Genomic DNA, 17,585 nt, shown 5'->3' on the forward strand with positions numbered 1-17,585 from the left:
GTTGCAGAGTGTATTAAAAAGTAATGAATGCAAAGCAAGGCATGGAAATGTATAGCTCAGATATGGCTATTGTAACAGCAATACAGAGAAGGTTATTGCTACTGAAATAGAGAAAACTTCCATCTTGTCTTATTTTGGGATGCAATATTTACACATTCCTTTTCTCTACTATACACCCTTACACACGCTCTGAGCTCCCTCTTCATGTTCACCCATTACATCTAGGAACAACATCTAGGAATGCTACAACTCCATTTGTCATCATGAAAAATTACTGAACTGGAAAATTACTGAACCCAAATAAAATAGATATTGTAAAAGAATAATTTAATACCAAGAAAACCAACTGTGCTTCACTACGTATGTGTGTTTTTAGTACACAGTCAAAAGTAGAGACGAGATTATCTGCCAGCATGTGAGTTCAGAACTATGATCCATAAGTCTTAGAAAAAGCAAATGGCAAATATACTGTAACTGGGATAAAGTCTCATCATGGTACTAAGCTATATTTTCACAGTTTTGAAAAGGAGAAATTAAAGGGACGTGATTTTCTACTTTCTTGCTTGGCTTTTGCATTTGCTACAAACATCAAGGAAGTCTCATCTGCAAGGATTTATGGCGGATTCATTAAATCTACCAGCTGTGATAGGCACTAGATTATGACCATCATTCGTATTTTGGCAAATCCCCTGTAGGAATTTCTGAACTGCAGTTTGTATGAACCCCACAAACACTGAGAACAGACCATTCGACTAGGAAAGTGATTTAAAATATACGTAATTTTTAAAATAATATTTTTCCTCTTTACCCTGGGTATTCAGCTCCTGGAACAGTCCCAAGCTTCTAGATATTGCACCAAAGATAAACCACAGCTTGCAGCATAAACACAATCATTTATCATAACTCCTGAGGCTTGCAAAAGTGGCTCTTTAAAACAAGAGATTTAAAACAGACTATAAAAATAAAACTAAAAAGTTCTTCTCAGGGTTAGAAAGCTTAGCTTTCTTTTAACAACACTTGTTTAAAACTTCTTGCTTTACTAGTTTCTCCTACAAGCGCCAGAGGTAAATACAAACTTTATGTTTGTTTTCACTTTCTCTTTACTTTGCAAGGCCTTTTCCTGTGCTGCTGCTTTATTTATTTTATTTTTAAAATTTTCATTCTAAGTTTTCAAACAATTTCTCAAAGCTGTGGAAAGCAGACACAATGGTCCCATCAGGAGCATAAGAAGAAAGTTTAAATGGTACTGGAATCAGGCACACACACGCACCGCGCCTGATGTTTTAACTACAAGTCATTGAACAGTATGAGTTTATGAAAGGAAGCCAAATTCATATTACTGGCTCACATTTCAAACACAATTCAAATTTCTCTTTGATTCTATAGTAAGGTAAAAGCCTGTGGGATTTACTTGCTCAGGGAGATGATAAAAACTGAACGATAACAGTATTAAGATGGAGTCTTACTCTTCAGTGTTAATCTGGCGACTACTCTTTCGAGCATTGTGCAGGTTATAGTGTTTGATTTTACAGTATACTGGAAATATGCTACAGAGACAAATGATCTACTAAGGTTTCTTCAATCTTATCAGGAAACAGAATGATATTTAACTAAGGTCCTGTCCATACTATGGTTGAAACTGTGCTACCTATCACCATATTTAAATACCATTGTTGCTGGCAAGCCCTAGTACTGTTGACTTGATTAGCATGGACTGGGAATTTTTTCTGAGGACTTTTCTTGAAACGAAAGCAATGCAAAGCATTTGGAAACCTGAATGCCCCTTGCCTGGGGAATCTCAGGATAGCAGAGATTAGCAGGCTCTGTGTCTTCCCCACTCCCAGTCCTGATGTAGGGGGAATACTGGGAACATTTCTGGGGAGGGGTGTGGTAATGACATCATATACTTCAGCAAGTCCCAACTGTTGAAATCCCTTTGAGGATCATCCATGAAGTGTGGCATAATTTATAGCATCCCTCAATCTGACATTTGTAGTTCCAGGAATCATTGGGGAATACAAAGATGGCTTGCCTTCTTCTCTGTGCAGTTCCACTGAGAAGACCACTGATGCAGCTAAGGACCTAAACCTGCTTCTTTAGGTATAGTATACAATGGAGTTATAACATGACTGTATCATGCTCTTCAGAGGCAAAATATACCCTTGGTAAGAGAAAATCATGCCTACAAATTGTTGCTGGTATGAATTCAACATAAACAGAGAGAGGCACCTAATAATAATATTCTTTTCGTCTCTAACTGTTGCCTTCTATCAGAGTGTCTCAAAGCACTTTACAAAATCCCCCTCACTCATTTTTAAACTTGTGTAGTCTACAAAAAAAATAGCATATACATATTTAGTTATGCAGAAATTGTGACCATAGAACTTATTTCACTGAGAAGTTGGATGTGATGCTTAAATCTTTATCAGAACATATCTGAATTCTGCAACAACTTTTCACTCACATTACAACAATACACCAAATGAAACAAGCTTTTCTCACATGCTTGTAAATTTACTTCACGAAATATTACAAACCTAGATCAAGTTCCCTAATCTTTGGGCGGTATTTCTTATACAAAACTAAATTTTGCAAATGAACCCTATCTTTATAATGAGCCAAACCAAAACCTCAGGTCCAATTATCTCCAAATTTAAAGTTGTTTGAAATCTCCATCTGGACTTCTGCCACTATGGCCTATCTCTAGTTTAAACTAGAGTAGTACTAAGATATTTTCTGAAATTTCTCGAGGAACCAAGTGAAGACACCTTCCAAAGATTAAGAGTGAGACAGACAAGGAGATGCATTTTGATCAATATTTTCCTATTATCCTAGAAGCCTAACTTGGCATGGAAATACTTCTGAAGGAAGGAAAAATGAGAACATGAAACAATGTTTTTTTTAAAAAATAGTATTCTATAGGTTTAAGTTTCTCCTCCAAACATCTTGGATTTAAGGACTTTCCAGATTTGCTCTCTTTGAGAAAGTCCAGGAAGAGAAATTTCTCAAGGTTGCCCTCAACAGCCTAGTAAATTCTGTGCTGCCTAGTCCTGTCTCTAAAGAGATCGTGTACATATTTGGAGATATGCCAGTCCCATTTTAAGGATTTTTAGAAATACCAGTTGTACAGTTACTCAGGCTTGCATAGAAACCAGTTCTTATAATTAAGCATAGAGGGCTTGTGGTATCCACTGACTTTGTAGCAACAATCCTGCTTCTGCAGTGTAGCCAATTATGTGGTCATATTCTTATTAGTCCTTTGTCCATATATTACAAATAAATGCCACATATCAACCGGATTCACCAATGAGCATCCTTAATTTCCAAAAGCAAATTCGTGGCAATTCTAATGTTTTTTCCTATGGGAGTAAGTCACATAGAGTAACTGCATCCAGGCTCTGTGTCCTCCCAACAGCCAACCAAGCCCCAAATATGCAGGAATGCTAGGAGTTTAGGGAAAACAGGCCATATTGGATCCACTCTTCTCTTTTATTAACTTTGGGATTATCTCCATGCTTTCTATGGAGAAGAAGAGGTGGCAGCATTAAGTCCCAGAACTGCATCTTTCTGGAATTTCATTTAAAATTGAGTACTTTGCTGTTAGTTTCTCCTAGTGCTTTACATGGGGACTGCACAAACTAAAGTAGTATAAGATAAGTACAGTAGGAGAGAAACAACACAGAAGAGAACCTCTCCAAGATGCACAGAGTACACCTTATTTACTATTAAAGTTAGTTCTCCTGCAGCAAAATTGTCATCAGGTAAAGAATAGCATATGCTTATGTTTACAAAGTTATATATGTCACCTAAAAAAATCATTAGCGGAAGGTTCCTGTGTTTTTGCAGTTTCCCAGAGGAATGCAAGTACGTTGCACAGACTCCAACTCTGCTTTTAATGAGTCTGCCAGAAGCCATTTCTTACAGTATTTACCATAATTTCTTTCAAGAATAATTCAAATGTATGTTGGGAAGTAGAGGTCAGAAAGTTGAAGCCGAAGGGACAAACCTTATACTTGTGATTAATTCCTGACAGTAATCGATGCAATTATTTAGAATTATTCCAAGTGAAACAAAAGACTAAGGATCAAATTGAGCCCCAAACATGCTTTTGGGCCGCTGACTGACTTCAGTGGAAGGTGTATGCATGTATCAAAGGACAGAACCAGTCTCTTAGGGAGTGCCCTATCTGACAGAGAGGGTAATTCTTTTCACTGGTGACAATGACAGGGAAATGTTGTTACTCTCTTAACCAAACAAAAATAAAAATCAATATAATGTATTACAAGTTACATATAAATATATATCTATTTATAAATATGCTCAGCACATACCATCTTAAAGGTGTGTGACCCTCACAACAAAATAATCTCTACTGCACTGAAAAGAAAAATACCACAAATACAAGAGTAAATTGGCTTCCAGTATGTTTCAGTAATGTTATTCTAAAGTTCACTGATCATCAATGTTCATCTTTAATAGATACAAATATATTTATAGCTCAGCAACTCTTTTACACTGTATTATGTACAATATTTGATTTCTACATAAAAACAGAGTTTATTATTGTTACACTATCTTGCATTCATATTTAGCACTAACCATCCTAGGATCTCAAATTGCATTGTAAGCATTAACTAATTAATCCTCACCATACCTTTCAAGGTACTAAGTGATTATACACTTTAATACAAGGTTAAATTAGGGATGACATTTCATTTTGCAGATGCTTTCATCTTCTACCAATGCCTTTTCAGGCAGTTCCATAATATTTTAGTATTTCTGCAAGTTGCAGGTAGGAATCTCTCCAAGAGACTGTAGGTAGAGACTAATAAGTGAAAGCGGCATCTATCACCCCATCCATTACAATTTTTAAAAATAATTTTCACACACAATCTTGTGGGTTTGAAGTAGATAATGTATTAAAAAAATCTTGCACCTTGATCCTGAACATTTAATAATACTAACATCCAGTCACTATTCAAAGCAAAAGCATATTTCTATCACCTTATGGTCCCAAACAGGTTATAGAGTGACTGTGAGTTGGTAAATAATATAGTGATACAATTTGTTAATCCAGTCAACTTCTGAAGACCAAAGCAATCAAACATACCATGAGTGGGTGTCTTTTCTCTTCTCCGAACTCCTGTGGTTCTGCCTCTCTCATACTCAGAGCCCATTGGATGGCCCTCATCTTCAATTAATGTGTAATACTTTCCACTTTCATGCTCCAGAAAGTAGCTAGGTGACTCGGAGCCTTTCATTCCAGACTTTCCATATTTGCTGATGTCATCACAAGACATTATTCCAATTTCATCCCTAAAAATATTGACATAAAAATAATCCAAAGAGATATAGGGAAAAGGATCATTGAATGATGAAGACCTAAAGTGGACCTACCACTTCCCACTCTGTTCTAAACAATGGTGCGTCGTTATTAGGATATCATTTATTATGTGAAAGAGAAATTTCATATTTTGCACTATTTGGCAACAACTGAAAAAGAAAGTGAATGTACCTGCAGCCAAAATAGAAAGCAGTGCTGAGCATTTTTTTCCAATTTTCTTTAAAATAATTAGCTGAAATGAATTATTTTGCATTCAGTGTTTAGCAGACTTACGGGACAAGTAGTACTCATTTTTACAAAACATAGTATACAATGCCTACATTGACTATAATCGTAAAAGAAAAAACACTGTTTCCAATATAAATTCCTAATGTGCTGATCATCAAAGACTCTGTGCTCAAATTTTACACCAAGTTAAAGAGGCAACAAATCTCAACATTGTCACTGTGGAATAAGAATGGTTTTTTACCCTGCATTAACTGTGTTTCTACAAGATCTTGCAGTCTGTGTGAATCCCACTAAAGATCTGCAGGTGCCTCGAACACCCAAGATCAAATTCTTTTGAACAGCAGGGTCTGTTGTGGCCATACGTGCAACGTATGCATCCTGACGCTCATATGCGAGGGCATAAAGAATGGAGTGATGCAACCCTTCCTCAGGTCCCTCACAATTCCTGTGACAGCTGAGGATTCAGAGAGTGGGGATGGAGATGGGTCAAGGGATTCATGCAAGATATCATCTTGGATAACTACTGTTACTGTAGGGTAAGTAATAGTTCTTTCTTCTTCAAGTATATGTCAGTGTGGATCCTATTGTAGGTGACTGGCAAGTAGTGTCCCCTCTGGATGATGGGTGAGGAGTTTCAGCTGCATTAGTCAAACAGATATTGTAGTACCATCCTCCTGAACTTGGCATCTACCCTGGTGGTAAGTCCACTGCATAGTGCAGTGGTCCCTGAACTGGGGAGCACAGAGGAATGTTTTGGGCTGGGTGCAGTGGGGTTCTGTTGATGTAAGCCTCTGAAAACACCTAGCATATGTAACTTCTATAGATACCAAGGTTGCAGAGTGGCCTACAAGTCTTTTAGCGAATGGAATGTTCCATGAGTTCTGCTACTAAAGAACTCCATCCTTCAAAGGGCATGTCCTGTATGGTGACACGTGAGGGCTGAGTGGTGAGGATCTGCCACAGCCCTTTTGCCAGCTTGAGTGTGCTCTACTTTACTGAGAGGGCAAATCAGGTTGGGGTTGTGGAGATCAGTACACTAAAGAGCTTGTGAGATCTTTCTTGGATCACCTTGGTTTCAGTGGCCTGAGTCTTCACAATCTGCAACAGGAAGGCATGGAAAGCCTTAAGGTTGCTGTCAGTGTTGGAGCCATGACTTCATTTGGTGATGATCATGATTCCTGAGATGCAGACAAAGATTAATGCTGTCCCTCCACTGCCACCTGCTTCTAGATGCTGACATCTGGCTCTGGTGTGAGTGGCCTGGCTATTGATGCTGGGAAGTGGGATGTCCCCCACTTCTTGATGTATGCAAAGGTGGGGAGGATCTGTTCTGGAACATATATTATGCTGGTCCCCAATATGGCCAGTATGACTGAAGTGGCATGCTATAAGTGTATTTGCCCAGTTGAGGTTGGCTGGCCCAGTGCCATTCACATTTTGCCTAAGATGGGTCCCAGAATGGATGGCTTCCGGAAGCCTCCTTGAGGTCACTCTCCAATGATAGCATAGAGGGATCTTTACTTGACACCAACAAGAACAAGTAGATTAGGGAGTGGGAGGAACAGTAAGTTTCCTCAACTGGTATGGCCATAGAGGGGCGTGGTCCCATTGCCAGGTGGTGCTGGTACTAGCTGCTGTTCTGGTATGATAGATGACCCTGGTTCCTCTGTTGAGGTACAGCTCAAACTGTTGACAGGCTCAGTAGTGAGGTAAGTACCAGATCTTTTTTCCTGCATGGTTGGCTTCCCTCTTCTGACTCATAAGAGATCGAGCCTTTGTCTTTGTAGGAGTGGCATTTAAATCCCTGTTGCGTAGTCCTGTGTGGTGCTTGGAGCCATGTTTATGCTTCATCTGGCCTTGCCTCTCAGAGTCACCCGACACTGTCAGGGGTGCAGCTGCTGGACCTGTTGGGGTCTGTGCCAAGGATGCTGCTGCCAAGATTGTTGGGGTTGAAGTTGTCAGTGCTGAGGTTATTGATGCCGATGTTGTTGGTACTTTCTTCTTCCTGGACTCTGGGGTGTGGGGTCTTCCTGAAGGACAACTGGTCAATGATGATTTTTTTTCTTCATTCTGGCTGTTAGTGTTTCCTCAGAGTCAGAACGGGTATAACTTGAGCTGAGAATCCCTGGACTTTGAGTCCTTGAGGAGATTTGTCTGGGAGGTGGCTCTCTCCCAAGCAGAAAAAGCATTACCTATGTCTATCTCTGAGATGAATGAGGCTGGCACAGGATGGGTAGGGATCGAACCTTGCCAGCTTAGGCTATGTCTACACTGCAAGCCAGGGGTATGTTTTCCTTGCTTGTGTTCATATACTCATGCTAGCTCTCACTGATCTAGCTTGAGTATAAACAGAAGCATAACTACGGTAGCACGGGTAGTGGTAGTGGAGGCCCAGCTGAGCCGTATGGAATACAAACCCACAGGAAACTGGTGGGTATGTACTTGACACAGCTCAGCCCTGCCTCCTCTGCTGCCACCTGTGGTACCACAGCTACACTGATATATTTATACTCATGCCAGTTTGATGAGAGGAACCACAACCCTAGCTTGTTGTGTAGACATAGACTTAGAGTCTGCCATGAGACATGGTGGTTGGTGAGAAGTGCCTCATCCTGTTGTCAAAGGGCTTGCTGATGAGTTTTCTTTTTTCTTTCTTTCTTATAAATGTCCCGTTGGAAAGGGTTGAGAATATGAAGTTCTTCACAGTTTTCTGTGAAAAATACAGGTTTTGAAGCTCACAAGAGAGTAGTGGGTTGGACATTCACTAGGTTCTGTCTTGCTGCCTTGCGCAGTAACATGGAACTGAGGGATGGTCGTGGCTGCTCTGCCCATTAAGCCCTCTCATGGAAGAGCAAGGAGGCACAGGGCACATATGAGACCTGGACAGACACTGCTATTCAAAAGATACCAATTTCTACATGCATGTGTGCTTGCAGTGGGATTCTTACTGACACATACCCTAAAACTCTTGTTCCAGTGGAGGGAGAGGGGCTTGGAGAAAGGGAATTGGTCTCTGGATTTCATGTTGGAATTCACAACTCAACTGAAACGACTAGGTTTCACCTTGTGTCAGGTTAAAAGTGCACAAAGCTACTGAGTCTTGCAAAACTTTCTCCCAAAATCAAGCCTGGCCCTGTTCAATTCCAAATGGACCACCTCCTCACAACACAGGTTTGTCATGTCCACTCCACACCCTCCAACAACTTCAGAATTCACTTAACTCTCTCACGCTTCTCACTCTTCTGGCCTGGCTGGGTGACCTACTCCTAATATTTTATCTTCAGGGAGAACATCAAAGTAAAGCTTTGGTTCTTACAATCCATAGGAAACCTCTGCAGAACATCAGGTTTCCTGCCCAGTGCAATTCAGAAACACTGGGATCCTAAACACTGAAAGTTTATCTTTCTGCTAATGACTGAGCTGGCTTCTAACTCAGTCTAGAGCTGAGAGATGCCTTAGAAGGCACTGGTACTATCTGAAGATATTTCCTTTGGAGGGGGAAAGGGAGATTTCCCATCCTGGTTCCCTGGAAACAAAAGATGAGGAATCATACCAGCTGGTCATCCCTGAAAAGTCAGAAAGGGATTATCTGGCTGCCTCCTTAAAGGTGGCAGACAGGGTAGAGGGACTACTACATCACTACTAGAAGTGCAAGCCTCTGAATAAGATAGAAGTAGTCTCGCCAAAGTCAATGAGACTTCTCACATGATTAAAGTTATGCACCTGCTCAAGTGCTTTGCTGAATCATGGTCTAAAACAGGTTTTAGTGTCATCTCCCAGTCAGCAGTTTAAGTGGAAACAAAAGGTGCTATGACATTATTAAAAACAAAAGTCACTCAGAATTTTGGTATCTTGGCTAACATATTCCTTCCTTTTAATTCCACTGCACATTAACTGGCAATCCAGAATAGTGCTAGACTTTCATGGCTGCAGAGAGGATGATAGTTATGACATTTTCTACACATAGCCACTCTGTTACAGCTTTTTATTTTAATTAAATGCCTTGTACAACATCTTGAAATATTTGATTATACATAAAGTGGAAGGGAAGAATAAATTGTTTCTGTTTTCAAGTCTGAAGCAATTGACCTGTAAAATATTGCCTAAATATGCTCAGATTCATTGGGAGATTTACCTTGGGCCATAAAGTCCTGACATGGGAGAGAGGATGAAAATGTCCTGAAGAGCAGAGCTGTCAATTTTTGTGGACATGCCCATTGTGCTGGTTGGTGTTGTGGAGCTGCTTGTTGGACTGGTTGGAATCACAGGCTGCGAAAGAGAAACAAACAAATTAAAAATGAAACTCACCATTTCCATGCTACATTTCAGCAGTGCTCTAACAAAGCTGAACTGTGTTTTCCTAGCGGGATTACCATTCTCTTGGCTGCTCTCTTTTTTGGATTAGCCATAATTACAGCTTCTTGCAAAGGGGATGTTTATTGAAATTTCCCCCTGCTTTTGTAAGCATTGCAAGGCCAAAGTTATTTGGTGGAAGAGACTGAACTAAAGCAAACCTATCTATATTAGTGTTAAAGATGTCATATGGAAAGTTTTAAAAATCATAACTCAATAAAGTATGATCTTTAAACTTCAAAACAATAAGCAACAGATTAGAGAATACATAGAACACTGGGGTATGTTAAACCCACCCGATGCTGGACTGCAGGCAGGGCTGGCTCCAGGCACCAGCCGAGCAAGCTCGTGCTTGGGGCGGCAGATTTCAAAGGGCGGCATTCCATCTAATCCTTTTTTTTTTTTTGGTTTTGTTTTGTTTTGCGCTTCACCGCTTTGGCCGCCCCTGCAGGTTTTTTCTTTTTGGTTTACTGCTCCCGCCGCCCTGTAGGGGGCGGAGGAGGGGAGCGCCCTGCATCAAGCCTGGTAGGGCAGCCCGCGTCCTTCCCTGCCTGCCGAACAGAGTGGCGTGGAGCCTTCCCAGCAGGCGGCGCAGCGGGAGGGGCCGTGTGGCAAGCGCCCCGCTTAAGGAAGCCCTGGCCGCCCCCCTTCTCTCTCTCCCCCCCCTCGCTAGCCGGGGTGCGCACTCCGCTGTCCCCGCCCTGCAGGGTTTTTTTTTTTCCACCGCTCCAGCAGGCGGGCCAGTTTGTTGTCCCCCCGCCTGCCACTCTGGCCGGGGGCAGGTTTGTTCCACGCCCCCCTTTGCTGCTCTGGCCAGCCGGTTTGTTCTCTCCCCTCCCCCTTAGCCGCTCTGGCCAGGGGCAGGTTTGTTTCCCAAGCCCCCCCTTTGGCCGCACCGGCAGGTTCGTTGACTCCCCTCCCCCTTCCTGCTGGGGGCAGGTTTGTTTTCCTCCTCCCCCCCCCCCCCCCCCGCCCGCTTGCTGCTCCAGCCAGCCGGGCATTTTTTGCTTTGGGCAGCAAAAAAGCCAGAGCCGGCCCTGACTGCAGGATAGCCATTATTAAAATGAAAGTAAAGTTGCACATGGTTTATGTTCTCCAACTGACCCCTTCCCCACTACTGATTAGGGTGGCCACTGGTGTATGCCCAGAACACTGGACATTCTGGTACTTCTGAAAACGGCATCGGCCCTCCCCTGTCTTCATGACCCCGCCCTTGCTGTCATGATCTTGCACGCATGGTTCGTGGAAGGTCACACCAGTGGCGTGGTCTTCAAAATGGCAGCCTCCATCCTATGAGGCAATATCAGACAAAACCAAATCCAGTTTTATACCAGTACTGGACAGGGGACAAACCTTGGGGGAAAAAAACAGGACAGTCCGGCTTAGAACTGGAGGAATGGCCTGCCTATTACTAATTCAAGCAGATATTTCTGCACTTTCAATAGCTCTCCTCTCTATTCCTGGTGGAACACAACACCCATAGGTTTAATGTATAGTATTTACGCCCTGCTAAAAGGTGTGGAGTTGCTCCAAAAGTTGGGATTTGTCAATGGGAATGGAATTAATTATATACGGAAGCTAGTTGTTTCCAAGTAGGATTTTTTCTTGGCTGTATCTGAAGAGGGAATTTCTATAGTGTATCCCAGGCTTTAATTGTATTTAATTATAGAGTGTACAATACAGATGGTAAATGAAAGAGTTCAGAACCATAATACTGGGGGAGGGGGAGAGAAGACTTCTTACCGCTCCTACCTCTCCCTTTGGGACATAACTACAGGATTCCTATGAAAACCGGATCTTTGGCCCATCCACTCCAGCTGCTGCTTATTCCTCATCTGAAAGCATAATCCTGTTTGAGACATTTGTGGCTCCATACCAACTGATTGTGAGGCCACAATTAATGAAATATAAATTAATCTGAGGAATAAGCAGAAACACCACCAGCACACATCTTATTTAAAAAAAAAAGTGAAGTTCATCCCTGGTTGGAAGGATAGTACCACATAATGTTCTGAATGGGGTCTCTGGGGGAGGTCAACTGTCTGCATGCCCATAGAGGGCACTGCACACGTCCTACATGACCAGAAATGGGCTCAGCACCACCCATGGATAGACTGATGCACAGAGGCCATTTAGCAGTCCCAGGGCATTTCAAGATGAGCCAGAGAAGGATCCCTGGATTTGTGTTTATGTTGATCCAGTGGCCTCTGTATCCCATGCAATTGGCATGGAAGGTCTACAGCTGTTAGTCCAGCCTAAGGGCTGGGGAGATGGATTACACCTTCCTTACTGCTCTTCACTGTGTTTGCATAGAGCCCAGACACTTGGGCTCTAGGTGGATGGAATCAATTTCATCCAAAGATAGTGTTTTCATGCAAATGTTTTTATTACAATATAAAAAGGGAAGAGCAATACAGACATTATATAGATCTGTAAACTATTTAGATGTGTCACAACACAGAACTTTTCAGAGAGGACTTTAGGGCTCAGGAGATTGGTAATGGAATACACACCAGTCACTTATGTGGTCATTCATTAGTTCACAGCTAACCCAGATCACTAGTGATTGTTGGTTACTTCTAGCAGATTGCTACTTTGAGTAATCTGTTGATGGTTTCACTCCAGTTGCTAGTGGACAGATGTGTGCATAACTAAAACCACCATCATAATTGATAATTTCTCTGCCAAAAAGGTTTAAGAGTTCACTAGCCTGGACACTGAACTACCCTCTCACCCCTAAAAGAATGGCCCCTCCAGCTTAGTGTTCAGGAATACTGGCGGTATACTCTAGAAAACTCTGACTATGATTGTTCATACTAGTCTTTATGTAGATAGACAGAGGATGTCAGCATTCTTCTTGTCAGTTATCTCTCCAAAAGTTAATTTAGAGCAATGCTGGAGATAGGAGTGGAATTAAAAAAAATTAATGTGGAACCTGCAGTCTTTAAAATTGTAATTTTGTCTAGAAGTGTTTTTTCTGTTTCTAATTTTAGCTTTTCTAGGACTATGCTATTTTTTATGTTTATTAATACTTTTTATTATTTTTTTAAGCTTAGGACATCTGGCTACTTACACTACTTGCCCCTGTTTCACAGACATTGATAATAGATGATGCAAAATGGTTTAACACAGGCAAAAATGTAACATGAAGCTAGCAAACACAGTAAACTACAAAGCTCTTGTCTAATACAATTTGACTCATATTAGAACATGGAAATATAGGAATGAACAAACAATATGATGTTAAATAATGGGCTGACCATATTACAAACGTCTATGCAAAGGTCCCACTCACAGCTGTGACATTATTCAGCTGATGTTGTGATATAAATCACTATTTGAGAAACCAAGCTAGATTTTTTATTCACAATATGAAAAGGTACAGGTTACTACCAGTCACAGTAATCAGCAATGACTTGTCTTCTCACATCTGCTTTGGGAGCCACGCCCTGCAATAATATTACTAACAGGATGGTATGATTACAAGTAGTTAAAATGAGCTAATCATGCTGAATTGAGATTTTATGTTAATGTCCTAACCTTACATGACACCTGCAGTAGAAGCATCAAAGACTGACCCATTGATACTCTGTGGGTGTTGCTATAGGTAATTAATTAATAAAAAAGGAAGAAAGAAGGGCTATGGAAAAGGTAAATATTATATAAATGAATTTTAAAGTATAAAAAGTTAAGGACATATTTTAATCAAACAATTTCTGGCTCCTAGATATAAGGATACATTTTCATTGTAACTGTGTTTTTCACAGATGCAATACAGTATGTCTATCTATAGACCATTGTATAGGTCTGTATTTAGGGCATGGATAAATATCATATATTTAGGCAGGTTGTATAGATTATTTATGTGGAAGCCTCCAGTTTGAAGACACACAAATGTGTTTAAATATATGCAGCTAGTTTCTAGCAGGCTAGAAGGAAAACCAAGTGAATCTAGGAATCAGGTGGGAATACCAGAATTCTCTAGAACCACAACTTTAAATCCTGACTAAGCTCTTAGTCTTTCAGACATAGATAATTTGAATACCATGCAGTTTCAGTGGTGGGGGTATTTTTAATGATATGCTAAAAATTCCACCCCCCAATAGTAATCATAAAAAATCCTATATAGGGTGACCAAATGTCCCAATTTTATAGGGACAGTCCCAATATTTGGGTCTTTTTCTCATATAGGCTCCTATTACTCCCCACCCCCATTCCAATTTTTCACACTTGCTATCTGGTCACCCTAATCCTATAACACTTTTCACAAGAGTGGGGATTTCACCCAGTGTCCTTAGCCAAAAATGTCCCCCTGCCCACATCCCAACTGCTGTGCAGCCTAAAACACTGCAAACACTACCAGATTTTATGTTTACTACGCCACCATTATTTCAATGGCTTTGTTTGTACACACTATGGTCAGTAATTTTTGCAGGATTGTGAAACATGTTACGATCCATCAAGATGAAAGGTGATAAACAAGGATCCTAATTTTCTGTGATAAAAAACCCCCAAAATTCTCTGATAAAAAAACAAAAAAATCCATGTTTTCCCATGATTAAAATGTAATGCTGAACTTTAGTTTCTCTAGCCACAATATACATAGGTATCAGTTGAACACAATGTTTTATTGATATACAGTAGAACCACATTTATCAAGGTCTCCATTATCCAGCTCTTTGTACTAACTGAACCACCAGTCACCCAGGGCTGACACTGGCAGAAGTTGGGTATTCAGCCCCAGTCCCAGCCCCAGCTGCCCAGATAAATTGCCTGAGCCCCAGCCAGGCATCGAATAGGTAAAATGTAGTTAATAGTTAATATATGTTTTTATTTTTTCTCTGTAAAAATGAAAATTCTGTGTTTTTCTGTGACAAACTGATTTCTAGGATCCCTGGTGATAAATAGATGTAATTAATATTTATTGCCACTGCTTATCTGCAAGAGGTATCGGGTTTTTCATGTCATAAGGAGAATTAACACCATGAGAGCCATACTTTTAGAACAGAGGTGTTGTACATTCAATCAGTGATGGGTTAATCAAGGAAGTCATCACACATATACAGAGATTGTGGGGTTACTCATGAATATAGATGGGCAGCCAGTATTTTCATGCTTTCACATCTTCAAAACACCATATATGGATATAGACCCTGATTTTGGTCTCACTTCAGTGTAAATCAGGAAAAACTCAACTGAAATCAATGGGGTTATATTGGTTTAGAAGTTTTGTAGGCAAGAGAAGAATCAGTCTGATCGGATATGTCTATGGTACAACAGGCCTGCTGACTGGGGCCCCTGGCCCTTTTAAATTGCCTGGGCAGGCCGCACAGCTCTTAGGTGCATGAGGGATGGTACCAGCGGTGCCGAAGGCAGCCGGGCAGGCATGTGGAAGCCCTGGCCATGCTGGAAGAGTACGCATAGCAGCGCAGCCGGCAGCTTGCTGGGGCACCAGCCAGAGCAGGCACAGCACCACACGCGCGCACACACACACACACACACACACACACACACACACACACACACACACACACACACTCGTCAGTGAATGCCATTGTCACCTCACATATTTTTATCTTCAAAAAATATCTAGCAATATTCAGGAAGGCATCTTTGGCTTGTTTTCAGGCAGTTCAGTATATCACTATCAATAAGATTGGTCTCTGTCCAAAGCCCCACATTCAGCACATGCATACAAATGACTTTTCCTCTCAAGATCAGATGAAGTCCAACAGGGCCGCCCGGACGGGGGGGGGGAGGGCAATTTGCCGCAGGGGCCCCCGTAAGAGTTTTTCGGGGCCCCTGGAGTGGAGTCCTTCACTCGCTCCGGGGGTCCCGGAAAACTCTCGCAGGGCCCGGGCCCCCGGAGCTTCTTCCGCTCCGGGTCTTGGGCAGCAATTCGGTGGCAGGTCCCGGAGCGGAAGGACCCCCCGCCGAAGTGCTGGGTCTTCGGCGGCAATTTGACCCCAGGCCCCCTGAATCCTCTGGGTGGCCCTGAAGTCCAATATTTTTCCTAGCAATGAAAATGTGTGTTGTATGTTTTATTTCAACTTCCTCTTCCATAGCACATGTACTGTATGTGATCCTTCATATCCTATAAAAACATTAATTTCATACCAGGTAGTTGAAGGCTGCCATCAACTCCCCCCTCAGTCTTCTCTTCTGCAGACTAAATAAACCCAGTTCCCTCAGCCTCGCCTCATAAGTCACATGCTCATTCTATATCTTATATTTAGGCTCACAATTTGTTTAATACTGGTGCTGTAACTGGAAAAGAAATTTAACTACATCAAGCAACACCACAACTTACGTATAGTGGGGGCTCTAATGTGTTATCAATAAGATAAACAGTAGTGTTGTAAACCTCAGCCATCCCTTTCTAGGGGGCCCATTGACTGTTCTGCTCTGGGGCCCGGAATTGCTGTTGGCAAGCCTGCGCTACAATCAGGAGGCATGACTGCAGGTTGTGTAGGCATGCCTGAGCTAGCTTTGATTAGTTAGGTTTCAGAGTAGCAGCCGTGTTAGTCTGTATCCGCAAAAAGAACAGGAGTACTTGTGGCACCTTAGAGACTAACAAATTTATTAGAGCATAAGCTTTCGTGGGCTACAGCCCACTTCTTCGGATGCATATAGAGTGGAACATATATTGAGGAGATATATATACACACTTACAGAGAGCATGAACAGGTGGGAGTTGTCTTACCAACTCTGAGAGGCCAATTAAGTAAGAGAAAAAAAACTTTTGAAGTGATAATCAAGATAGCCCAGTACAGACAGTTTGATAAGAAGTGTGAGAATACTTACAAGGGGAGATAGATTCAATGTTTGTAATGGCTCAGCCATTCCCAGTCCTTATTCAATCCTGAGTTGATTGTGTTTAGTTTGCATATCAATTCCAGCTCAGCAGTCTCTCGTTGGAGTCTGTTTTTGAAGTTTTTCTGTTGTAAGATAGACACCCGCAGGTCTGACATTGAATGGCCAGACAGGTTAAAGTGTTTTCCCACTGGTTTTTGAGTATTATGATTCCTGATGTCAGATTTGTGTCCATTAATTCTTTTGCGGAGAGACTGTCCGGTTTGGCCAATGTACATGGCAGAGGGGCATTGCTGGCACAGGATGGCATATATCACATTGGTAGATGTGCAGGTGAATGAGCCCCTGATGGTATGGCTGATGTGATTAGGTCCTATGATGATGTCACTTGAGTAGATATGTGGACAGAGCTGGCATCGGGCTTTGTTACAAGGATAGGTTCCTGGGTCAGTGGTTTTGTTCAGTGATGTGTGGTTGCTGGTGAGTATTTGCTTTAGGTTGGGGGGTTGTCTGTAAGCGAGGACAGGTCTGTCTCCCAAGATTAGCTAGTAACAGCAGCAGTGTAGCCATGGCAGCATGGGCGGCAGCATGGGCTACCTGGGATCCTGGTCGGGACTTGTATAAAGAAAGCTAATCTGTGCCGCTGCCCATGCTGCTGCAATTACACTGCTATTATTACTCACGCTAGCTTTGATCAAGGTATGTTTCTAGGTATGTCTACATAAGCTACAATCACAACTCCTGATTTCAGTGTAGATACCCCCATAGAGGTTTTCTTCCCCTATCCACAAAACTCTTTGATTCTTTTCAATGAAATCAGTGTTTCCATCTCTGGAACTACCAAAAG

At 41.7% G+C, this 17,585-nt stretch overlaps 1 protein-coding gene across 1 annotated transcript in view; it reads right to left on the reverse strand.

The window, feature by feature from the left end:
• The window catches only part of LOC101942787 (connector enhancer of kinase suppressor of ras 2-like), a 547,551-nt gene that overhangs the window by 188,597 nt on the left and 341,369 nt on the right, over window positions 1-17,585 (reverse strand). Inside the window, exons 10-11 of the mRNA XM_065556812.1 lie at window positions 9,708-9,841; window positions 5,111-5,316 (exon numbers count right to left, since the gene is read on the reverse strand). Coding sequence (XP_065412884.1) covers window positions 5,111-5,316; window positions 9,708-9,841 — 340 coding nt within the window. The remainder of the gene's footprint in view (window positions 1-5,110; window positions 5,317-9,707; window positions 9,842-17,585) is intronic.

This window comes from Chrysemys picta, chromosome 9, assembly GCF_011386835.1.
Source record: "Chrysemys picta bellii isolate R12L10 chromosome 9, ASM1138683v2, whole genome shotgun sequence".
Lineage (NCBI taxonomy): Eukaryota > Metazoa > Chordata > Testudines > Emydidae > Chrysemys > Chrysemys picta.